The 25,848-nt window shown below is 42.0% G+C and overlaps 1 protein-coding gene across 1 annotated transcript in view; it reads right to left on the reverse strand.

The window, feature by feature from the left end:
- ryr2b (ryanodine receptor 2b (cardiac)) overlaps positions 1-24,845 on the reverse strand; it is a 63,538-nt gene extending 38,693 nt beyond the window's left edge. The window contains 46 exon segments of the mRNA XM_030106685.1: positions 48-183; positions 438-541; positions 1,217-1,349; positions 1,509-1,623; positions 2,399-2,675; positions 3,210-3,350; positions 3,469-3,580; positions 3,736-3,936; positions 4,051-4,668; positions 4,783-4,996; positions 5,346-5,572; positions 5,859-5,945; positions 6,104-6,263; positions 6,458-6,618; positions 6,869-6,983; positions 7,219-7,363; positions 7,625-7,778; positions 7,987-8,195; positions 8,313-8,487; positions 8,962-9,170; positions 9,405-9,552; positions 10,289-10,448; positions 10,564-10,647; positions 10,754-10,857; positions 10,982-11,086; positions 11,204-11,423; positions 11,619-11,811; positions 12,032-12,273; positions 13,742-13,875; positions 14,875-14,993; positions 15,088-15,183; positions 15,312-15,447; positions 15,553-15,736; positions 17,022-17,143; positions 17,232-17,393; positions 17,769-17,925; positions 18,556-18,630; positions 18,746-18,842; positions 20,586-20,709; positions 21,457-21,569; positions 21,648-21,726; positions 21,806-21,867; positions 22,119-22,190; positions 22,193-22,271; positions 22,597-22,716; positions 24,798-24,845. Coding sequence (XP_029962545.1) covers positions 48-183; positions 438-541; positions 1,217-1,349; positions 1,509-1,623; positions 2,399-2,675; positions 3,210-3,350; positions 3,469-3,580; positions 3,736-3,936; positions 4,051-4,668; positions 4,783-4,996; positions 5,346-5,572; positions 5,859-5,945; positions 6,104-6,263; positions 6,458-6,618; positions 6,869-6,983; positions 7,219-7,363; positions 7,625-7,778; positions 7,987-8,195; positions 8,313-8,487; positions 8,962-9,170; positions 9,405-9,552; positions 10,289-10,448; positions 10,564-10,647; positions 10,754-10,857; positions 10,982-11,086; positions 11,204-11,423; positions 11,619-11,811; positions 12,032-12,273; positions 13,742-13,875; positions 14,875-14,993; positions 15,088-15,183; positions 15,312-15,447; positions 15,553-15,736; positions 17,022-17,143; positions 17,232-17,393; positions 17,769-17,925; positions 18,556-18,630; positions 18,746-18,842; positions 20,586-20,709; positions 21,457-21,569; positions 21,648-21,726; positions 21,806-21,867; positions 22,119-22,190; positions 22,193-22,271; positions 22,597-22,716; positions 24,798-24,845 — 6,928 coding nt within the window.
- Positions 24,846-25,848: the final 1,003 nt, after the last annotated feature.

Below are 25,848 nucleotides of genomic sequence, written 5' to 3' on the forward strand. Positions count from 1 at the left end.
GGTCAGTAAGTTGATGTGTAAAGTTAAGGTAGAAGATTTAAATTTACCATTGCAGAACACAGCAAAACGTAGAAAGTCCAGGTACCGCTCCCCCTCCACAGGGTTCCACCCGATGTCGGTGTAGCCTTTTGAAACCAGCATGGGACAGCTCTGCAGACCACAGCCTGCGAGGTACTGCACCACCTGGATGGTGGATTACAATTCCCAGAAACTCGGCTTACACAGAAACGACGGATCTTAACAAACAGAAAACATTTATTTACTTGCAAACATGATTTGCATTATGTCTCTGTCTAAAACTGAGCAAATAGTTTCACATTTGCTTTTAGGTACAACGAGATAACAAAACATGATGCGAGGAAGAGATATAAAAAAATTTAAATAAAGGACAACTACTAAAAACAACTGCTTTCAAAATGCTTTTTTGAGACAGTCACCTTTTCCAGGTCAGATTCCCTCAGAGCTAAGGCCAGTTCGTTATTGTCCATGACTGAGGCCGCCGCCACATCCAGAGGAGTGGCCCCACGCATGGACGGGGAGGCTGAAGGACACGAGCAGAAACCAATCTCAATACCATCAGGTTATTACTCTCTCTGAGGGACAGCATGCAAACATCTGAGCAAGGTTTACGCCAGGGGTGACTGATCTTTTTTCCCAGGCACAGAGACAGTAAGAGAAGAAAAATACCGAAGGGCAATTCACAGGAGCTGGATTCTGCGCTTCATTCTTACTTTGGTTATGCCATTTTTAGCCACCAGTAATAATATTTGTCTTTAATTAACCTTGTTTAGCAGCAAAGCCATGTTCAAGACGGTGTGAAAACTCAGAAGTACAGTTAAGGGCAGGTTTGATCTGTGCGCCAGATTTTGGAATTTTGCTGCTGGCCAATTCAAAATGAGCCACGGTGAGTATTTTGGACTCCTCTGGCTTTTGTGTTACCTAAAACAAACTTATTTAAACTGAGAGAATTCTCTCTACTCGCTGCTGTGAAGCAATATCAAGAATATTGATTTCCACAGTCAAATTAAAGCAAGCTCCATAAAACATACTTGTATAATTCAATACAATAACAGTTTACTTCCTGTGGAAAATCAAAGCATAGCTCACACTTGTAGCAACAGTAAAAATCTCTCATCATGAACAAATGAAGCCAGAGTGCATCTCATAGGGTTCTCGGCAATACAAAACAGAAAGCAAATGAAGAGACGTGACTCACCAAGTCCGACACTGCTGTTTTCCAGTAAGTAGCTGAGGTGGTCGAACAAGGCTCCCTGATTGTGGCGGCTGATGCGGCAAAAATAACACAGGAATCGACAGCAGCTGGCCACCATTCTGGGAAAGGTGATCTCCTATGAGGGGCGAGTTTTAGGTGGTGGTGTTACGGAACAGCAAAATGGAAGATTACCAAATTGCAAGTAGAACAGGGCTTTTTTATACAGCTTTTAAAGAGTATGACTGTTTAACAGCTGAACTCGACATCGGTTTCAGATAATGGAGGTTTATTTTACCTTAGACTCTTTTTCTCCGAGAACGTTTACCATCACTTCCATCACCGTCTCATGCATTCCCAAGGCCCTCATTAGGTCAGGGTGCTGGTAGAAAACCTTATTATTCATGATGTCTCTGAATCAGAAGATGAAGAAAAAGGAAACCATGAGAACATTTCCTTACATCATATTCAACATGAATATTCAAAAGGCTTTATTGCCAGAGAATCTAAACTTGGTACTTACTGGTTCCAACTAAACTAACAATAGTAAAACGAAGTAGGCTGCTTGAACATAGAAGAACGGTTGTATAATTTATGCAAGTGTATTTTTGTTTTTCTTATACTGGCATGGCCTGATGCTTAAACAGCTGAACTGTCAGAAAACTACATTGACAGTAAGCGTTCTTAAACATACACTCAAAAAACCTCATCAGTGAGTTTTTCTAGAATTTTATAGTAAATTTAAAAAAAAAAAACAGAGACCAATGATCAATGCAAAGGTGTTGGAAATTAATTTGCAGATATAAACTTTGTTCTTTTCTGAATGCATCCGTATCATCAATCACTGTTTAGTCTGGGTTGCCATTAGTTACAGCAAGCATGGCTGTTAGTGTATTGCTTTGTTTAGCATAAAGAAGTAATGTTATATCTGTAGCCATATAAAAGCTTAAAAAATAGGGAATCATACATTGTCTGGTAGGAAAATAGCAATCAGTGATGCATAAGCAACAGTAAAGGATAAACAGCAGCTGTAAGCTGACATGGATCTGAGGACAAATCTGATTGAGAGATCTGATTGTTAATCAAATCACTTAAGGCTTGAAGAGTTTTGAACATTCAATAACAAATTAAAGTTCCAGTTCTCAATTCACACACGCTCCTTAGCATCCTACAGAAATCCGTTTCTACCCGAGTCTACTGATCATCAGCCTCTCCTCTTCCTTCCCCATGCAGACACTGAGGAGCGAGCGGATTTGTCCCAGGGACGTCAGGAGGGCCATGGTGTCCTCCACTGAGGCTTGGCTGATGGTGTAGGCCTTGCAGAGGGATCCCCCCATTTGCCCCCGGAGGCCCTGATACTGTCGGTGCAGACAAGAGAAGATAGCAGCAACGAGCTCCGGGTCCTGAATCTCCCCCTCCTGGGCCCAGCGCACCATCGTCTCAGAAATCAGCGTTTTGAGGGACTCTGAGAAAGCAGAGGAATTATGTGATCAAATCAGAACACGTTATTTCTTAGGTAAAACTTGTTGTTCAAGGGTGTATAAGTCAGCAGTACAAAGCAACACACAGTATATATAATGTCAAGTTTATGATAAAGCATCGTAAATATCGCATGACGGCCACAGAACTTTGTGTTTTCTTGTATGATTCGTGTTTTCTCTGCTTTCCTGTTTCACTTGTTTTCCTCCTTGATTTCCTGCCCCTCCACCTCATTTAGGGATTGGCTTCACCAACTCGAGGTCTTTGAAAAGCTTAGCAAATCCAGGCTGGCTCTCTCTCTGCCTCGCTCCTGGAAGACTGGTTTCTTTCAGGCGCCTACCTCGGTTTGTTTTGGTTTTGGTTGATTAAGTTGAGTTTCGCCTTGGTTTCCATTTGTTGAGGGTTTGCAATAAATTGCTTGTTTAAAAGCTGCTCCCGTCTGTATTACGCTCTCCAACGAGCTGGGCATAACAGGAATGCAAAATCCCTCTCCTGAATTAAACAAATAACCTGCTCTTACTGGGGTTCTGTGATCTGCGGTCCTCCATGTCTGTGGGAGTCTTATGGAGCCCGGCGACTCTCGCCATGAGACCGAGGAGTCGCTCTTTGACAGACATTTCAGCGTCCTCTTCATCCTCTGAGTCACTGTCCAATTCAACGCCTGCACAAAGACAGCAGCATGCGATAAGGCTTCCTGACTTAAATTAAGTACATTCTCAGAGTTTCTTTCCTGAATGAAAATTAATATTCAATCAGTGAGAGATAAGCAGCGGCCTAACCACAGTGTGTATTGAGGAGATGATGAAAGTCTTGCAGGAGACGTTGAATTTCCTCTGGACATGGACACTCTTCTCCCTGCTCTTCCTCTCTGAAGCTCAGCAGCATATTAATCTTTCAAACAAAAACACAGACACTGTTATAACAAATGCCAGTCATCTTGTGAGTCACTGTAACAGGTCTGGGTTATATTATAAATTTCTTTTTTTAAAATGTGCTCCAGAAAACTCCTGGGCTTATACACGACTTCTTAAAACTTTCAAATCAACCTGCTCCTTTGGAGGAAGTCTGAACTCCTTGGTCTTGCGAGCGGTGAGGGCCGCCGACATGTTGAGCGCTTCCATAACCTGGTTGTAGCGAAAGCGCTGGTTCTCCTGTAACTGGCCCACGAAGTTGTCGGAGAAGCCGATCACAGCCTCGACCCTGCGGCGCACCTGGCAGTCACACAGGTAGGACAGCAGCCGGCACAGCTGGAGAGAGAAAAAGAAGTGTTAATATATCACTTGATAGTTTCTTTTGAATTTCTTTCATGCCAAAAATCACAGAATGTTTTAAAAAAAAAGACAAACTTTGAGACCATTCACCTCAAGTTTGACAGCTTCAGGCAGCTTCATTTGAAGAAGTCCCAGCTTGTCATCACCTTTGTTGCCTTCCTCCAGATCTTTTTCATCATGGCAAACTGCTTCCTCTTCCTCCTCTATGTCGTCCTCAAAAGTTTCACTATTTGTGGAGAACACGTCTGGCTCCAGCAGTTTCAGAACCTTGCACAGGTCCTCATCACCAAATACCCCCATGACCAGAAGGCTGTACAGGAGTCTTAATAAAGGTACAAGCAGAAGCTCAATATTGCCTCCTGCAGGATCCCTCACCTCCTGGCTCACAGCACAAACTCCAGCCGTCAGCATTTCCACAGTCAGGTTCTTCAATATGTCCAGAGGGATTTCTGGACTGTCTGTGCAGAGTATTTCGACGCTGCCGGCTCCGTCCACACCACCACTCCTGACAAAACAAGGGGATGAAAAATGCATCCGCGGTTTGAGAGATGTGCTCTGGCCGATGCTGGGAATCCCCTCCGGAAGGTAGCTTTCCTCTTGAATATCAGGGCTGGGATAAAGTGTGATTTCTCTGGTTTGGTCGGTCATAGGAACAACGTATTCATTATTCATCATCAGACATGCTGTGGTGTGGCTGCTGAGGAACACCTGGAGGCAGAAAGGAAGCAAGCGTCAATGAAATGAGAACTACATTATCTCCACTTCAAATAGAAAAAAAAAAAAAAAAAACAGACAGAGAGAGGAGAGAGAGCAAACAGACACCTGAATCAGGAGCTGATAAAACGCAGAGCGGAGTGGGCCGGGCAGGCGGGGACTCTGAATAGCATGAAGGACCTGCGACTGGTCCACATAGCTGCAGAGGGCATGGCAAACCCGGGTGTTTCCGAGAGCAGCCAAAGAGCAGTAGAGGAGGAGGGTGTGACGGTGAAAGGTCAAGAGGTCTTCAAGTTCTGACAGCTCCAAAATGTCAACAGATCTGCATTTCACAAAAACAAACAAATTTCATTGATGATACTTCTTTGAAATCAATTCAAAGGTTCCCATTTATGACTTAGAAAAAGGGTGTCGAGCTCATTTTCCTCATCCCCACGATGGGCGCTCTTAATTAGTTGTGCATTTAAAGTTAAACAACATATAATAACACTGAGGTAAAAAAGTGTTTTACATGTTTGTGTAAAATACATTTCTCAGTTATTTAAAAAAATGAGAAACATGGATTAAATCTGTTGATTCAGAATATTTCAGTTCAATTACTTTTGACCAAAAGTGACATTAAACATGCGAAAGTCAACGCGAATTTGCAAATCAATCGTAGACTTTCGAACCTGTTTTCATCGGGGATCTGAAGAGTCATGACTTGCAGGGGATCGGAGCACTGGATTCTCCACCCGTGACGCTCGTCCGGCCGGTCGACCAGCACTTTTAAAGCGCATTCCGGAACTCTCGTCCAAGAAACGGGCCTGAGATGCTGGACCTGAATCCTCGGGGGACACTGAGGGCTGGCATTCCTTCTCTGGCTGCGAAGCAAACCTGACGACAGTGGCATGATGTTCTGGATGCAGAAAAACACAAAGAGCATCGATGGATATGTCTGCTCCAATACCATTAATTGCATTATTCATACTGTGTGAAGGTTTTCTGCAGTTCCTGATGGTTTCGCTCTCGTCAGATTAAAGTGTGTTGAAACAGGGAGACAAGGAAAGAGCAGTAGCCCTCCAGGAACAGAATGTCAAACACTTAAAAGACAGAGAAAGGAAATGTACACACACGAGAAACATCCGCCTTTGAACTTTCGACCTCTGCATCATGATTACTTTTGTCTTCAGTCCAGCGGTTACCTTGATTCGCCCGAGCTCAAACTGAAACATGTTGGTGGTGGTGGGTTTGACGAAAACAGCGGGGAACAGCTTGGTACTCGCCTCCACCTGATTCAAAAATAAAGTCCGACGTCACGATAATAGAATAAAATGACTAATATTGATAACTCTCTAAAATATGACATGCACACCCCAGGATGGAGAGATAGAAATAGTGAAGAGAGTGGACCGAACAGGCTAAATCAGCTCAGTCTTTTGTGACCTACTTGGTAGAAAGGGGTCATCTCCACTCCGTTGGAGGTGAAGGTGAGCAGTCCGGTGGCTGTGTCAATTAGGCAGCCAATTTCCAACCCTGCACTCCTCCGACTCTGAGCCAGGCCTGTCGCCTCTCCGGCACAGACCATGTAACAGTTACACCTCTTCACACTGTGCACAAAGATAATAATGTGTTTTCACCAATATGTTTTGTTGTCAATCCAACACAACTGCTCAGAGGTCTGGCGAATTGATTTTCATTACTCGGGCTGAGTGAAATATCACAGGGATAATCAGGATGACAATCCACAACAACGTTTGACGGCAATTAGTGTTTGAGTTATCGGCAAATTCTCCACACTGACCTTTCCTGGACTTTGCCGCTGTCGTCTCCCAGAGTGACGGTCACCGTGGACACATCGCTGGGGTCAAATGTCGTGTCGTGCTGATGAAAGTCAGAGGTCACCCAGCCCACCCACACGTTAAACGGCTCCTGGCCGGGAAGAACCCTCACCGAGTAGTAATACTGAAACAAAAAGGTCACTTGTTGTCACCGTTTGATATTTGCATCCTGCTCTTTTGGTCAGTGTGGTTTCTAATTACATCTCAAAGCAAAGGGAGCATGTGCATGTGGACGAGTATCACCAAAATGCTTTCCATCTGTTCCATAATTAACTGGTATATTAGGAAAAATGTTTATTATTGGCACTCATTATTTTTTTTTTACAGAGTAATCATGTGATTATGATGATATTAGATGAGTTTCAAACTCTTACTCTGGTGCTTTGAATGAGCTGATCATAATGGTCTTTGTCAATGACGACATCTTCTAGAAGCCGTGCAGACGAGTTGCTGCTGACTAAGCCCGGTTTGGTCCTCTTGAGCATGAACCTAAAAAAAAAAAAAAAAAAAAAGGAAAAAGTGTTTTAATCCCTCCAAAAGAGCACAGTCAAGTTTGAGAGTGACTGTGATACAAACATTGAACTTGTGTCTCAAATAATTTCTCATTTCCACTGAAAAAATGTCTTGACCTTTCAGTAATTTTAATTACAAATAACAGATAAAGTGCATCTAAATCTAAAATACACATTTGTGATGAAATATCCGAAACGTTTTCTGCATGTACCGTTGTTTCAGTTTGGACGTCTTGTCGTGGCTGTGATCCTTGTGGTTGAGCTCATCTCTTGAGCCTGCGAAGCTGTGGGCCGACTTCATCAACACCTCAAAGTCAGAGTCCACCTCCTCCTGCTCTTTCCTTCCTGAAAGGACAACTGGCATTAGTCACAGCGCAGCACCTCGGAGCTTAAGCGGGACAACTCATCAAGGTCAAAATGTTAGAATATCACGGATGTGGACGGTGCATGATTTGGCAAACAGCTGCTGCCCCGAAAACAAACCAATGTTTCAGTGATATTTGAACTGAAGATGAGCTAAACGTGCCTTTTCAGATTTTTTTTTCAGTTTTGTCTGTTGTGTGAAAAATAATTTACCTGCAGCTGGGGAGAGAGCGCTGGAGGCCACTGGAAGCACACCCCCTGCAGGGCTGCTCAGGATAGCAGCGCATTCGATCGACATGCTGAGCCGAAAAAAGCCCATTTCGCTCCCTCCACCACCATGGTGCGCAAACAAGCGCTGAGACACCCGCAAGCTGGATAAGGAATCCATTGAGCCACTGACTCTTGTGACCTTGAAAAAAAAAAAAAAAAAAAAGAGAGAGATTATAACAAGGTCTTCAGAAGAAGTGTTGCGATTCAACTAGAACTCGAAGCAACTCTTGGACCTGCGGAGATCTTCTTATAAATAATGCAAATAATATTGCACCGTACTTTTCAAGTCCAAAGGCATTTTAAGTGAACGACTGGGTGAAATAAAGCTTAGAGGGCTGCAAAATAACCTGTAAGTTGTGATCATCGGGCAGTATGGAAGCAAACTGAGGCTGTTTCCAACTCATCCACAGGACAGGGTCTCGGGCCATGCTGGCCGCGAAGGGCTTATAGCCCTCCTGCAGGCCACACGCTGCAAAGTATTTTAGAGAGCCCGCTTGACAGCCCAGATTTAGCCTTCCCACCTGGTTCACGCCCACACTAACCACTGGCAACAATCCTGGAAAGTACGGGGAAGGATACAGGTAAGAGTACTGCCAGAAACAACAATCTGGATTTAGTTCAATAGACAGTATCGGCATGTAACAGACAAAGCTGATTAAGAAAACAAACACACCATCTCTGATATCAAAGTCCTTGGCAGCCAGCTCTGATCCTCTCTCATTAAACAGAGCCTCTCCGTTGAGCGTGATCATCATGGTGCGTTCGGTCATGTCGACCAAGCAGCCCACCACATCGCCTCTGAGGCACGGGCGGCCCAGAGGTTCGCTCCCCTGATGGTACCACTGAGCCTGCAAGCAGCAAGTCCAGAGCACGAAGCATGAAATCAATTCCTAAAGATTTGGACATTCATTATGCATGATTATTTGTTGAGCCCAATTCAGTACAATAATCCTGCTAATCACATGAGGATAAATGCAAAGACAAACATGTTTTTTTCGCAAGACTGATAAAATGATTGAGTGACAGCCGAAAGGGAAAAAATAGGATAAAAGAAACATGATGCTAATTTTCAAAGAAATAAATCGAACAGCACAGCTTGTTTGCTTCACAGAACTTTTCCCAGAATCAATAGCGATCAAACAGAAAGAGCACAAGCCTTGGAGCTAGTTCAAATGTAAATTAAAAATAACAAATTCATATCTTCAATCATATTTGACAATCACAAAAACAAAAGCCCCACATTAAGGTTCGCACAGGCTGATGGGAGAGATTATGACTGGGGTTTCACGGGCAATTTTCAGAATTGAGTTTGAATATCTTACCTCGGATCCATCAAAGACATAAGCCTGGTCATCTGAGCCGAGCTCTTTATCGGGAGTGCAGCCTGGCCGGACCCAGCCCACTCTCATATTCCCGGCTGTCAGTATTTCAAATTCAAAATACCACTTCCCCCGGGTCACAGCATAAGATTTATCTGGTCTGAACACTCTGCACTTCTCAGCAGAGAGGAGACATGGCTTTGATAACGTGGCTGCAAATCCAGGAAACAGACATAATGTGATCATCTGCTGGAGTTAGAAAAAAATGATTTGCACTCGAGTCCCAATACACCATAATACAAAAGCATTTTGAAAACTCTTGAAAACAGTGCAGCTTTCACAATGTGTTAGGTTCAGCTATTTCTAATAATGCTTGTGACAAGATGTAAAAGTGACATTAAAGAGCTGAAGTTGATCGTCGACATAAAGAGGGTTTAGGGAGTTACTTTGTTCCTGGCTGAGCGGCTCCAGACTGTAACCGTACGCCAACAGGGTGCAGACGGCCTCTCTGACGCCTTCTCTGCCCACTCTCTGAGTCCTTTCATCTAGGAGGCTGTAAGGCACGAGGTGGGGGCTTCGCTTTGCTTTGACATCCTGAAAGAAGAAAAAAAAAAAAAAAGATCTGATCAACAAAATTGTGAAATAGCTGGCAAAAAAAGAACAAATGTTTAGACTACGTAATAGATGTTTGCAATCCTGTCTGTGGGTGACAGAATAAACACAAATTATCTATTTTTACTACAAAAAAAAAACAAAAAAAACAACCATTTTCCGGACGATAATTCTCACTTTAGTTGCTATAGATGTTACTTTATGACAGCAGAACGCTGCTACAGTATAAACAAAAAAAAAAAAAAAAACTCCATTAAGCCCAATGCCAATTAAAAAAAACAATAAACAAAAAGCGACACAGCATCATTTAAATTACAAAATTTCCTGCAGAAACAGTTAAGATTGTCTGAAAAACGTGTGGAGAAAAAAGCAGAGAATCTGTTACTGCAATGAAGAAAACAAATAAAGCTAATTGTGGGTTAAAAGCATGACGGCCAGAACTGAGGAGGAAATTCACAGATGGGTTTTTGAAGAGCAGCTGCCAGCCGAGGCTTATCCACGGTCCAGTTACGTCCGGGCATGGAAAAACAAACGTGTTACACACCAGTGCCACTTATATATGTTTCCTTCTCATGACACAGATGCTACTTCTCTTCAGGTGCGACTTATAGTCTGGAAAACAAGATACTCGATATTCTTCATAACGCCAAGTTTAAAGTGGACCACAGCAGCGTATCAAGTGTTCAAATGCATTTTTCTCCTCAGAAGTGTCTGAGACCTGCTGGACTCCATAGGTCCATCCTTGTTTGATACGCTCTCTGGCCCAAACATTGTGTTCGTTCTCTGCCAGCAGGTGAACCACTTCTTCATGGTCTGAGCTCAAGAAGACCCGGCTCAAATCCACCGGGGCAGGCCGGTAGCCACTCGACTGCTCATACCTGCGAACGGGGGAAAAAAGAAGAGGAAACTGGATTCTGAAAGTCTTCATGGTGTGTTTTTGTAACATTAACATCCAAAATCAAGTCATTCAGAATTAAATACGACTTTAATTACTTGGTGGGAAGTCTCATGTATTTGACATGTTCCTCAGCATGATCATCCATCAAAACAATGTGGAAACCAAGAGCCAGAAGAGTCCTGATAGATCAAAATAAATGAATGAAAATCACTCAAACAGCAAGCACGACTTCTTTTTTTTTTTTTCTTAGAAACAATCAGGTAATTATTCATTGTGTGAGCTCACCTAATAGTGTCCTGAGCCATCTGCAGATTCTGATTCCTCTCGGGTTCTGGAAGTTTGGAGAATTCCACCAGGCAGGGTTCATGCTTCTTCCCTTCATCTCTTACCTATTTTGAAAGACAGCATTTTTTTTTACCCCTCTCACTATGCAAGCAGTTTCTTATAAGCAGTGCGGAAAACTTATTATAATGCACTGCAATCCATTTATTGATGCTGAAGAACTTTTCTTACTTGTCCGTGTGTCCATCCAAGGTCAAGCTTGTCCTTCACCCAGAGCTCATGAATATTCTCTGCCATTTTCTCACGAATATCTTCGAGTTGTAGGGGCAATGCCACCTATGAAGGTAACATATATGAGAAGGTCTGTCTTCTACGTGTGTGTGTGTGTGTGTGTGTGTGTGTGTGTGTGTGTGTGTGTGTGTGTGTGTGTGTGTGTGTTTGTCCATTTATTACCTTGCTGATGTCTATTGGTGTGGGGCTGAAGGTGGGCGGACTAACAGGTACCAGGGGGCCAATCAGCCGTTGCCTCCCTTCTTCACATGCCAGGATGTATTTTTGACACGGTTCGACTTTCAGTTTGACTTTTGGAAGAAGTGCTTCAGAGCATGAAGCGAAACCAGGCGGTGGCAGAAAGCGAAACTCTCCGTGTCTCCCCCCGAAAAGAAAACGAACCCTGGTTTGCAGAAAGAGGACGGCGGAGGACAATTATCCCAGCTAAACAGACCTCACACAGACAGAAATGTATCAAATCCATTCCTTCTTTAATCGCCGTTTGTTAATTATAATGCAATATTAACCGCAGAATGATGAGTCAAGATGAAACACGGCTTGTATGGCCATCAGTCTATTGGATGTTGCTACTTCTGACCTGACTCCAGCAGAGAAGCTGACGACCGGGTGAAGAAGACCGCCGGCGCTGAAGTTCTCCAGCATGCCTTGCACAGGCAGCCCGTTAACCCGGAAGGAGATGCAGGGGACCGTGAGGTCCAGGCAGCAGCTGACCACATCGTCGTCTTTCAGCAAATGAGGATGGGGAGAGCTGACCTTGCGAGCCATGCAGCCTGTGATTCAGGAAGCAGATAATTAAAGTTCAAGCTTCTGAGTCCACTGCAGAGCTCGTGTTACTAATAACGCACTGTAGTATATGAACACCTTGCTTTGTATTCAGTCCTCTAACAGTGCTAATTTATCCTTATCTTTGCATACATGCAATCATGCTCCTCTTCCTCATGATTAGAAGTTAGCGACTTTTCCTTCTGTCTTGATTGAGCACATCCTCACCTGACCAGAGGTGAAGTCCGTCAAAGCCGTAGGAGTGGAGGTCATCTCCCACTCCATTGCCACCCCACCGCTCTCCCCCTGTGGGCCGGGGCTGGTAGCCTTTCGTGCAGGCCCAGCCTACGCGCAGGTGTGTGGGCTCGGATGTGAGGAAATGTTCCACACGGTCCACAACCAGCTCGTAGTACCACATCCGATGCTGGGCCGAGTCTTCCCCCGTAGCCAGAAAGATGTTTGGTCTCATGCTGAGGTGGGGTTGTGTGGGGATAACGACAACCAAGGACAATCAAAATGCATTATAAATACTCATAAAACAAAAAAACTAAGAGACAATTTAAAAAATGTCTCTGATGATATTTGTGATGAGCAATAATTACAGATGATCTTATTGACAGTGAAAAGTGGAGTTGTGTCACTGCCAATTTTTTGTCCTTTCTGGAAGCAGGTGGCGAGACAGATTCAGTAAATCACTGCTGTGCAATGAGTCACAAAATGTTTGAGGTGAAAACAGGCATTAATTTATGAAAAAAGTCAAAGTTCTAAAAAACAAACCAGCAAAAAAAAAAAAAAAGTCACCTCAACAAACATTTTGTATTTTGAGTGCAATAAAATGAGTTGGACCAAGTTTGTTGGTTATTATGATGTGTTAACTTACATTTACTAAGTATTATTAGAGACTTTGTGACTGTATGTACTCTTCTTGTCTTCATAATCATTTCAAATTCAAATAAAATCCGTGTGGAAGATTGGATAACATAAATGAAAAGAATAGAAAAGAAACAAGAAAGGACAAAAGAGCAGCTGGAACATTGGACCAGATGTGGCAGGCGATGAAGAAAAGATGGAAAAAAGAAAGAAACCCGATGAGATAAAAGGAAAAGAGATGGAAAGCAGATTTACTAATAAAGCATTTAGCTGAACAAGAAGTAGAAGTGATAGATGGAGACATGGCTTAAGGAGAAAGAGAGCTGGGGAATGGACTGAGCAGGTGTGGGGAATATGAAACAAAATAAGCTATAAGGCCCAAGGAATCGAATGTGCTGCTGATCGGGGGAAGCATGATAAAAGAAGGCAGCTGTTGACAGAGAAAGGGTAGATCGAGTAAGGAATAAAAAAAAAAAAAAAAAAAACAAGCTCAAAGGGAAAAGGAAATGGAAACTGAGTGAAAAACACTGATGCAGCGTGCCAAAACGTTGAAAACGTAAGAACATGTGAGGAAACTTCCAGAGAAATGTCCACAGAGTAAATCATTGAGTCATAACCACCTCAGGCTTTGGGCAACTTTCCAACGTCTCGTTGGACAAGGCCGAGATGAAGACATCTGTGCTCTGACATTATTGGTCTCATCTATTCAGACAGGATGTAATGGTGCAGCAAATGAAGGGGGGACACTGAAGGGCGACAAGTAAGTCTTCAATTAAGTCCGAGAGAGTGAAGAAAGACAGCTGTAATGGAAAAAGAATCTGAAGTGATTCTTGAAACTCTTAAGAATAAGCAGCGGGGTGTTAGGAGACAAGAAGTAGAAGTGTAAACAAAACATACCAGGGAGTATATGAACAGAATATTTGTTAGAATTCACACAATGTGCTGTTCAGTTGTTAATAAAAAAAAAAAAAGGACAAATCAAAATCAAAATAAAAAAAAAAACAATACTGAATGCAACTAAAGAGAAAATGAGAGGAAGACAAAACAAACAAACAGTCTGAATTATACCTGGTGACCTGATTAACCAGACGTGTTTGGAGCAGCAGATCTCTGTCTGGCAGCAGACTGTCGCAGATGAGGTTCTGATTGGATCGCACCGCCACGCCGTGGCACGCGCACACCGAGCACAGCACCTCCAGCACCTGGAACACAACCTGTCAGCGCTTCACGCAGGAACAGCTCGATGAGCAAACAACAAATTATCCAAAATCACTCCTAAATGCTCCTATCAATCCTGCTGCACTTGTCCTTGTGCTCCTGACATCACGAAACCGAGAGTAACTCAGGGGCAAATCCGAAGAAACATTTCCACTCAAGACGGTCGATGGTACACTGCAGCTGATAAAAGACAACACAATATGATTATAAGCTACAGTTTTGTGTTGAATGTTAATGATTACACTATTTTTATCTTTAAAAACATTTCATCAAACATTTCCATCATTCCATAATGTAGTAGGTTAGATCGTATAATGTAAATTCAATTCTTTATATCATCTTTAATGTCAACACATTGCTGCATCTGTGTAGTAATCCTGATCGCCTGAACTGATTCGCCACATAATTCAAACTAAAGCGGAAAGACAATAAGCGATGCCCCTGTGCTGGCGGTCAAATCAATACAGTGCAGTTAATCTCATTTCCTCCTGCTGGATTGGAATCACTGACGAGTAAATTCTGGCCAACGCGCTCAGCGACACCCCTGCTCCAAACTGCTCCAGTCTCAGGTACTTTAATTACATCTAAAGTTAGAACAAAAACCCACTGAGACAAATCATTTTAGAGCTGTGATAGGCATCAGCGGAACAGCCAGCACGAAGACAACAGTCAACCGAAGAGAACACAGCTTTATATTCTGGCTTTCAGCTGAAGTTAATTTTCATAGGATAGTTCTGTATATGATGACATTGTGTGGAAAAGGGGCCGATGAATAAACAGTCCGATTATTTCTGTTTATTGCTTTCAGTAGCTATAAACAATCTGTTTCGATACTTCTTGTACTTCAACTTATTTATGAATTATGTGCTTTAAAGTTATATTCTGGCCTTCCATTGCATTCCGAAGTCTTTGCAGTTTCAGAGTTTTCACGATGAAAGGCATTTTTGTGTTGCATGTCGCAACTAAAGCTGTGTACACATTACCTTGTGGTTGCACCCATGCCTGTCCAGAAATGAGATGATAGACTGAATGTGTCCGTCTTTGATGGCACTGAGCGCTTCAGGACTTTCTACGAGGACACAGTGCAGGACCTCCAAAACGCCTGAAGGAACAGGTTTTCCTTAGTGCGTCATGTTGTCTGTTTCGATTGTAACTTCAACTGGTATTTTGAATAAACCTCCCAAAACCCAACCAACCAGCAGAGGCCTCCAGTCTGTCCAGCCTGCTGATGAGCCAGTCTAGAGAATGTGAAAAGTGTGCACAGTTTGTGCGGTTTCCTCGAATCAGAGCAGCTGGAGGGGAAAAAACAAAACAAAAGACAACCTCAGTGCAGGTTAACATCTTCGACCAGTTAGGAATTTTAATGGTATCGATTTTAATGGTATAATGTTCTCTTTCACAATGTTGTGCCAATTCTCACCCAGGAGGTCATAGAAGCGGTTGAGGATGGTCTCCCGTTCTCCTCCCGTGTCGCTCAGAGCAGCGTCGGCAGCATGAGAACTGCCACCGTTCTGGTGGAGGCGGTCGATACAATCCAGCACCAAATCTATCACACCCTGAGAGGGAAAAAAACATCGACTTAAAGGACCAGGAAAAAAGGAAGAAGAAAAATAAAAACTCAAATGTAAGGACAATTTACTCATTCACACATTTGGACTGACCTCCTCCTGAAACATATTCTGTCGATTCTTCAGCGCTGTCATGCTGTTCTGTTTCGCTTCATGGCTGAGCCCATCCAGCACAGGCTGGAAATAGTTTATCAGATCCTGCAGACTACATGTCACTGTCTCCATTGACAGGTTGACAGAGGGAAGATTCCCTTCTTGATTAAATCCATCCAGCTTCCTGCGTGACGGGTGAGAAGTCGTTTTTTTTAAACCAAAATGCTTTAAATCCTATTGTGTAACAACAAGAACAGATTTACAGATTTATAACCAAGTTAAATTTACCTCAATCCTTTACTCTGCAGATTTCTATATAGATTGTGCAAGAACGTATGTGAGACTTTATAAAGCTGAAGCTTTTACGATGTGTGAAGAAGCTACCAACATAAATAACAATGAGGACAACCTACTTGAAATGTTAAATACTGTCATCGATCTGACACAGAAAACACAGATGAGGAAAGAAAAGCAAGACTGCAACCACAAGATGGCAAAAGCGTGCAGCGGTAGACACAAACCCAGAGCATATCCTCAGCCACAAACAAGAAAAAGTAATAAAAACAATGTGGACTATGTAGTGCCAGCCACACTGATTGAAAATGAAGAAGATCATCCTAAAATGAGAAGAGAGAGCGTACTCAAGCAGAGGAAGCGATGAAAGAGATCTACTGTTAATTAGGCTGATGAGACTTCAAATGTATGCACTCAGTTCTCAATGTGAAATCGAGCTGAGCAGAATGAATAATACAAGCTATAGATTGAAGAGATCGCTGCAAACAGGGAGAAATTAAAATAATACATCTAAAGATATGTTGAAGTCTGCGATTTGTATTCTGACATGTGATGGCAGTAAAATTTTTATGGCCTGTGTAATGATGAGAGGGACTAGGACCACCCCACGCTGTCCATGTCCATTTTAAACCGTTTCAGGATTTAGATTAAAGGCCATCAGGATAGTCAAGAAACAGGTGTATAGACTGAAAAGCAATGTTCTGAACAGAATGAAAACATATACACTGTATATACATGAGTCCATGCCTCCAAAATGAATGTGTCACTGACAATATTCACAGTTAAACCACAAAGAATTGCACTGTATTTACCATCTCCACAAATAGTTGAAAGCAGAATACAGTACGTATAAAACTAAAATGTGCAATAACTTCTTTCGCATCAGATCTAATCTATAGAATTATACAATATTATTGAAGGATTATACATAGAATGATAAAAGAACTTTATGACAATGCAAAATTAACTTCAAATACTTTAACAGCTAAATGCTGACTCATTTTCCAGTCCTTCAGATTCACTCTGAGACGATCACATAGTGAACATTTAGTTTCAATCCAGTATTGGGAGACAGAAATGCATTCTTCAAAATGTCAGACGAGCCGTTATTGAATTCGCCCCATCTCTTCCTCCCTCCCTCGATTGACTGAAGGTCTTAATCCGGCTTCCAATACCTTATAAAGTGTGTGAAAAGCAGAATGGCACTCCGGATTAGTCTGGCACTGTGAGATTCTTCCCTCAGAGAACGAGATAATGTCAATCCATCGTCCATGTGGCCCTCACTGTGTAAAATTGCCTGAAAACATGAATCAGCGGAATAGAAAATGAGCTTCATACTTTTGGGTAATCAATAACGAATGTATTTAATGGTAATATTTTGCTACCTTTCGCTGAGACACTCCGATGCGGGACTTTGCATCAGCAGCTTGGTATGTGAGCCAGAGCCCAGAATCCACATGCTGCAGATAACAAATGGAATCTCCATACTTTATCTCCGGGACTCCCATCCCATCAGCGTTTGTCTTTGTGCCACTGTCAAGCTTTTCCTAGAGGGGTGGAAATAAAAATTACATTGTACTGATGGAGTATTCGAGATGTGATTCTAATGACGTTTTAGATGATCTTTCGCCCTTCAGGGGTCGTTCACTTTACTCCCTGCCGCCTCTATTATTACTTTAACCATCTTCATGTCCTCCTACACAACCTCCATGAATCTTTTTCAGGTACTTCTATATGTTCTCCGGCCTGGCAACATCGGCTTCAAACTCCTTTGTCCAACATGTCTTCCATCAAGCAGCCCTCTTAATTTCTAATCCATCCTGCTGACTCCTGGTGAATATTTCAACATCTTCATATACACATGCAGATGATCTCAAACAAATATTAAAAACGTTCAAGGTATTTCTTCGGTAGGTCCAGACCTTCGATGATCGGAAGCAGAAGGAGGTGGTGTTGATGTCAGCCTTGTCCCGGTCCACCAGGTGCAGGCCTCTGTCCTCTGTCAGTCCCAGGTACCTCCCAGTGATCACATGACACAGTCTGAACGGCTGTCCCCAGCACGTATGTCTGCCGCTCCAACTGAAAAAGACCAGGAGTGAACATTTATTTTTGTTTCTCTAGTTTAACATATAATGACTGTGGCCCCCCTCAGGACTTTTTTTTTTTAATCTAAGCTTTGAACATTCATTAATAGACCTGTTAAAACGTCTGTGTTTAAGCTGTTATTCTGTCTGAAATGTCTCTACAGGGGCTGCAGATAATTTGATGTAGTTTGCCCTGTGATCCAGCAGAGGGTGCTCTCACATTTCGACCTATTGCCCTACTGACCCATCACTGCCGAAAATGATTGAAGTTCTTCACCAGAACGACTGAGAACTTAAACATGTTGCAGCTGTCTTTCTCTTTAACTTCAACAAACACGTATGTGGACAGATCAGGATGATAAATTAATTCAGCTTGACGATCAGTTCTGTTTAACCTTGCTACATTTTTATTTCAAAGCTGTCACAGTGCCTTCATAATGTCTCGTTTTCTATTTCCTGAGACTTTTCATCCTGCTGTGTTTTATGTGTCAAATTACTGCAGCACCTTGACACTGAGCTTCACTGTGAAAGTGTCAGTCTTTGTATTTTTGGCGTGTTTTACTGAGAGCAAGGTGAAAGTGACAAACAAAGACACTAATGTTATTGCATCGGTTCGTACTCTTACACAACACGATGAATGTCCAGTCTCCACAGGGAGCGGGCGTGGCCGGAGGCTGATCCAATCTCATAATGCATTATCCTAGAGGAAGAAAAGAGGCATCGTCTCACACATACACAAACACACACACACACACACACACACACACACGTGGAGGATGTTTTTACAGGAGGACACTGGTCTTTGTGACATATACCTCTGACGCTCGTCTCCTTGCTCTACGGAGGGAACAGTCAGACACGCGTCGCTGTGGCTGTGGAGGAGCCGCAGCGTTTCGCCCCCCTTCAGGTAGCCTAGAATAAAAACACAAACAACTCAGTGTTTGAAGATGCTTGGAATTATTCTGCAGCAAACAGCTTGCACAACAGAATACCATGACATACAGCTTTGACTTTACAGAATGTTATCTAGTATCCAGGTTGTGTTTAACTCTCTTTCCTGAATTGTAAACTTAAATGTACAAGTCCAATGTAATATTTTCACAATAATTTGCACTAGTAAGAAAAATACAAGTTGAAATGCATGTAGAAAGAAAGTATTGCAAAAACTATTCAAGGCCTTCGCAATAACACTCGAAATCTGCTTTACACTGCATATAAAATATTCTTTGTGTTCGTCTGAGACCTTGGCTGGAATCTGCAACTGCATACAGGTTAGAAAGGGGGAAATAAAATGAAGGCTTCATAATTCACAGAGCATGTTAGAAGACCATTCCAGACAATTCTCTGTATATCATCATGATTAAACTGCAGCAAGGCAGAGGTCAGAGCAGGAGCAGAAACACTTCAAGTGTTTGAGGGGGAACATTTGTGGAGAGGTCTGAAGACGGCAGGTAACAGACGCTTGATATTAAATCTGAGGATCTGTTTGGATCTGCTCGAGGTGTGACAGCCATCTCAAAGTATCCAGGGGTGTCAAACATTAGGCCTGTGGCCCAAAATATGTCTGCAAGAGGCTCCAGTCTGGCCACACCACCAAGAAAACAGGAAACATTTCAAAGAAAACTATTCTTTTACACAAATTTCTTAAGAGTGGCAGACAACACTTGTGCTGAGATGAAAGCCATGAAAGCTGAATACCTCACTGTTATCGATTGCAAAGCCTGTCCGTGTGATGTTGTAAAAACATGCATAATACAACAGCTAAAAGAGAAGTTATTTTTTAAAATATTTCCCTCTATTTTGCAACAGAGGGTATCATTAAAATTGACTTTATATTGAGATTGTAATCAGGTCTCATAATAAATGTTTGATTTTGTGAAAATATAGACATTTACATCACGCATAATCTGCACCTTAACAAGGAAAAACTTTATTTTTTTAAATCTAAAGATTATTATGCCATTGTTTTCCAAGTCTGACCCACTTAACATAAGATATGGGTGTCCCCTGAATTAAAATGATCTTGACACCTCTGATCTAAAAAAGCTTTAACTGCTACTAAACAGTTAATATACTAATCTAAATTCTGAATAGTTCTGCCAATGAGATTATAAATGTCTGTTTCTCAAAATCCCCTCATTTAACAGTTTACGTTACGGGTCTGTTGCCTGATTCCTGGTGTTTGTGAGTGTGTGTGTGTGTGTGTGTGTGTGTGTGTGTGTGTGTGTGTGTGTGTGTGTGTGTGCGTGTGTGTGCGTTCTCGTATTTCTATCCTTGTTGGGGCCAAATGTCCCCACAAGGATAGCAAAACGTGAAACGACGTGCCTTGTGGGGACCTTTTTCCGGTCCTAAGTAGGAGAAACAGTGTTTTCTTGACCATGTTGTTGTTACTGAAAAAAGTAAAAGTGCAAAAACATTTCTTTAGGGTTAGGCTTTGTTGTGGTGTGGGTTAGGGTTAGGGTAAGGGTCAGGGTTAGGGGCTAGACATGAATGGGAGTCAATGGACGGTCCCCACAAGGATAGAAATACAAGACTGCGCGTGTGTACGTGTGTGTGTGTTGGGGGGGGGGAATGACAAATTTACACCACATGAGTGGGGGCGGGGGGCAGCAATTTTCTGTTTGTGTATGAAGCATAAACAAAAAAGAAACTTGCCTTGAGCTGCTGCACCTCCGGAGCAGATGGGAGCAACACTCCAGAGTGTCTGCTGGAAAGCTGCATTCACAACCAAACTGTCACTCAAGCATTTGTTGTCGTATTCAGTGCCAAAGGAGAGGTGCTGGGGGAAAACAGAAGGGTGATAATAACAAAAATCAGCTCATCAAAAATAAATACAACTGCCGATTTTCCCCTCACCAAGACTGTCATCATATGCTATTATTGTAAATAACTAATCAGGGGCAGAGCCGCCACAGATTGCATGAAATCAGAAGAGATAAAGGCCACAGACATACAGGGTGGTGATTTTCACAGAAGTAAAGTGATTGTGAAAGATGGAGGGAAAGAGCAACGACAAAAAAATTGACAGCATTTATTCATTTTCTCAACTAAAGGTATGAAACATTGTGATGCCTGCACATCAGAATTTTATTGAATACACCATAAACAGGATTTTTTGAATAAACATTAATGATGTTGGACAAAATGTATAATATGTTACAAGAGCATTAATTTCCTGTGAATTACCATATTGATCCAAATGAATGAGTTTTTTTTTTTAAGAAAATTGGTCTGAAAAAGTGTCTTTTTTTTGACAAATACTGAGTAAAACTGCTATAAAATTTAATGACTGAAACTAAGTGCCGATGTGCTCGTGATGTGTGTCACAGCTTTTAAGTCTTCTGCTTTGTTTAATCTCGATTTAATGGTCCCAAAACATAGTACATATAAGAGCAAGTTCTTAAAAAAATGTCTCAATTTTTTAATATTGAAAGCCACCCATGCAGATGTGCAGCTTGAGAAGAGACCCTTGACTGTGCTATCCACTGGTCCAACAAAGTCCATTTTCTAGTCTTGAGGAACTCACCAGATATCTTTCCGAAGACACGCTGACAAGTATGAGGTCGTCTCCAACGCGCACCTTTTCACCCTCTGACCTCTGTCTGGACGCTGGGTGGACAGTCCACCAACACGCCTCCCCTGAGTTTCGCACACAACACATCGAAATGAAGCACAAACAATTCTATGGCGTTTTAATGTTTCTTAAAAGCCTTTCACCTCCTGTGTCCTCCTGCAGGCCGACATCAAAAGCCAGTTTGTCAGTTGAAGACTGAGATGAAGACAAGCAGCTGAGATACTGAAAGGGAAAACACGACAGATGTCCCCATATTCACAGAGCTGCGCCCTCCTGTGAGGAATACATGAAGAGGACTCACCATGCCACTGTATGAGTGTGAGAACAACACTGCCTGGCCATACAGGAGAGTGCGATGACTTCCTCCAGCGCCCACCTGACAGGAGCCATTTGTAAGATTCAAACAAGTCAAATGAATCATATGAATTACTATAAATTACCAACAAGAGAAAGTTTGCTTCTTATGCAGATATTCCATTTTTAACACCATTTATGCTCAATCGTATTGGTATGAGCAATAAAGTCACTTCGATTATCTATATAAAGCATACTGACTACAGCATCTTGTCATTTAGTTTTTTTTTTTTTCCTGCAAAACAAAATGTTAAAATAACGGTTGTGTTTTAGAATGGACATGTCCCGCCAATGAAAAGACGACGAACCTCTGCAGCCAGGTGCTGGCTGTGGGCGAGCATCTCCTGCAGCGCTCGGACGGAGAGACACTGAGCCAAGACAAAGCCACACACAGACAAGTCTGGAGGAACATTCTGGAAAGAACAAAAAGACACTGCACTGATTTTGTTTGCACCTGTCTGCTTCCTTCCCAGACAAACAATACAGTTTTACTGGGCAGTCCAAACTGGCAAGAATTTTGAAATCTCTAGCACACACATAAGCATATATAATGCAGTAAATAATCCCTATATGGAATTAATGTTGTATTCTCATGAATTTCAACTGACTTTTCTTTGAACTTATGGAATATTTACTACTCAATATTTTATTTTACTACTCAAACTGTGGCATTGTGATGTAAGAGACTGGTTCTTCTCATCCGCACAGTGTGTGGCGGGCAATAGAAGACAACTTTACCTTGCAATTCGAGGTGGGCTCAAGTCTGCAAAGTCTGCTGCCGAATCCCTCAGCAGCGAGGCAGAGCTTCACATGTTCCTCCTGGTAGGTGAAGGTACTCTGCAAAACCACCTCATCCCCCTGACAGAAACACGCACAGAGCAGGAAGTATAAGACTGCTGGCTGGAATTCAACTATCAGAACATTAAATGTCCTGCTTGAGATTTAGCATCTCACAGTCACAAAATAATTTATTTTGATTCAGGACAAGAAGCAGCTTTGGTTCATACATCAGTTCTCTCCAATTCCCCCATCAAGCATCGTGTGTTTGCATCTTGACATTTAGACATCCCTCAACGTCGGAGCTAGATGCAGCCTGTTTTCTTTTTCTTTTTTTTCTTTTTATAACCACCAATGTATGTCTGCTGATCAGGAAACATTTCATTGGTATTTTTTTTTCTTTTGTCAGTGTTTGAAACAAGGCTATAATCACAAAGAAAGAGCAGCACTGATGGTTTTCATGTACTGATTAGTTAATGAAGCGATTTGAATAAAGTAAACACAAAGCAATTAAAACCAAGGAAATTACGCACAAAGTTTATATTACCGATTTCCTTGTCAGAGTTGTTGCATCATCAGAAGCTCAAACTTCACTACAAAACTAAAAAAAAAGTTGAAAAGACTATAATGAGCACCAAAGAAAGGGTTGATTTTTTTGTTTTTTTCATTTTCTTGACTCAGTAGTATTACTATTTTGGATGATGGGCTCTGTATTTCTTTTTCATTCTACCATATCAGCAACGCCATCTAAACAAATTGCAATTGAGAAGGTATATTGTTTTACCAAAATACTAAATTCCCACCAACCGGGAAGGAAAAAGATCTCCTTGTTGCATTGGCAAACTACTCCTTGCTGTAACATGTATTGTAATACATGACACCATAACAGCATGGCCTCAATACCACAGCATGTACAGTAGATCTCAGTCACTTCACATTTATCTTATCTCTGTTTCAGTGTCACGTGGAAAACATCAAATAAATTTGAGTTATTTAAGGAACGGTGGACAAAAGCAACAGACAACCAGCCTCCGGGACGGCCAACACCTCTCAGTGCCCATGCTGCAGCCCTCTATTTTGGGATGATATTGTACTGTCTGACCCATGATTCACCCCCTCGCCACTCTTCATATCAGCAGCACTCTGCAATCAGTCGAACACACTGCCCATTACACAGATACTGAGAGCTATTCAGATGGTCAGACGACCGAGTCTATTTTCTAGGTCGACTTTCTGAAGTGAAAACTCCATGTCTAACAACAGACAACCCAAATGTCACAAGTACTGGAAAGAAGCAGCGCATGCTTGTCAAAAGGAGGCATCAGCATGTCTTGTTTCTAATCTGGAACAAATGCTATTTTTAAAAGCTTTCTTATAGGTTTTTCATGGGATCAGATTCACAAGGAAACAAAAAATGTATTACTTAAATCGAGTTTTATCTCACAATTTCACTATCACTCTCAATCAGAGTGACTTTCACAGGTACTTTGTTCTCTTATATTCAACCTAAATTAGCCCTGACAGGAAATTCAGAGGAATCTGGGCAACTCTGCATTTCATAATGAAAACCATGTAGGACATCCGACTGAACAAACTGTCTTTGGTTCGGACATCCATCCGCATCGGCGTTGACGTATGTATGCGTTTCATATCCATTCCAGATGCTCTCCCAGTGACATGCCCTTATCAGAGGGCAAAGATTGCAAGCTGTTAGAAGACAACTTACAACCAGGGATCAATGATAATGACTTGCTGTTTCAGTTTAAAGAGTCACTTCTGGTCTTTTTTTAGCATCACACTGGTAACATGAAGACAGGACAGTAACTTTTATTATGACTATAACTAATAATGTAGGATTTATTTGAACAGAGTACATCGCTTGAAGAAAAAACTGGATCAGGAGCAATAAACATAGATCATGAAGTTGATCCTAAACAACAAAGAAGTTATACCAACAAGTTATAATAAGAACAAAAACAAGGCCAGAATATTTGAGGGGGTCAAAAACATTAATTAAACCTTATAGTCTTGGATTGCACAGCTAATCATCAAACAAACAAAAGGTGCCTCAGTAATTTCATTTCCAGCCTTGATTTGTAATTGATGAAACCTGCGGAGCAACCTGAGTCTGAAAGGGATAACCAATGAACACAGTGACTCACCGTCCGGAGAAACAGGATTTCCTCGTCACCCTCTCCAGCCTCATTCATTATTTGAATCAAGGCAGCTGCATTAGTGCGTTACAGGACAGAGAAGCAAACTGGAGGAGCAGGAGTTGCAAGGTGCAGAAAAACTGTGGGTGGAGTCCTCTGGAGGATTTCTAATCCTACTATGGCAAGACCAATCAGGGAGAGCTGTAGGCCTGCTCCAGGTTTCACTGTAGGATTCCTCAACTGGGCTCATAAGAAGGCTTAACTGAAGAAACACCAATTTATTTATATAACACACAAGACAATTCAGCGTTTCACAAGGAAATACATTAAAACAAGGTGATTAAGAAATGCATAAAAGGGAGAATAAATAGAAGTAAAAACTTTATTGAGACCCTTCTTCAAACTTTTTTAAAGTGTTTGTATTTTGTTTTATATCATGGTTTTGACAGGCCTGGAACTACTTAAAAACAATAGTTTTAAACAAAAATGTAACAACAACATGAATAGTAAAACCTTTTTTTTTTACTGGAAATCCTGAGCAAATGTTGTCTTATGTCCTGATTTAAAAGAAGTGAGTGTGTTACCAGTCTTCTTCGGGTATTAAGGAAGTTTGTTCACAGGTGAGGAGCATCCAGGAAAAAAGAGCTGATTCACCTTGGTTGCTTCAGACTGTGAAACACTTCTCCTGGGGACCTCAGGGGTCCAAACATGGTGTCCCTGAGGTTCTATGGTCTTTTTCTATGGTGTCAAACAGCGACTGTCAACCAGCATTACAGGGAATGCACCACAACGCCTGTATGGTCAGCGGCTCTGGGCATAGCACCGCCTGATTGTTGTAGGTCAGCCCGAGCACAGGGCACCCTTGCTTTACAGATAGTCTCTCTGATGCAGAAGTGTAGCAAAAGTCCCATGTAAAAAACAGCCAGCTGTGAAAATCTCGACTTGCAACTGAGTTGTCTGTATTTTCAGTACTTGAAGCCAACATTTTCAACTTTGAATATCTTGTTACGCACCAACCCAGTCTCACAGCAATTCGTGCTATGAGTCACGGAAATTAATC

Source organism: Salarias fasciatus, chromosome 13 (genome assembly GCF_902148845.1).
Source record: "Salarias fasciatus chromosome 13, fSalaFa1.1, whole genome shotgun sequence".
Classification (NCBI taxonomy): domain Eukaryota; kingdom Metazoa; phylum Chordata; class Actinopteri; order Blenniiformes; family Blenniidae; genus Salarias; species Salarias fasciatus.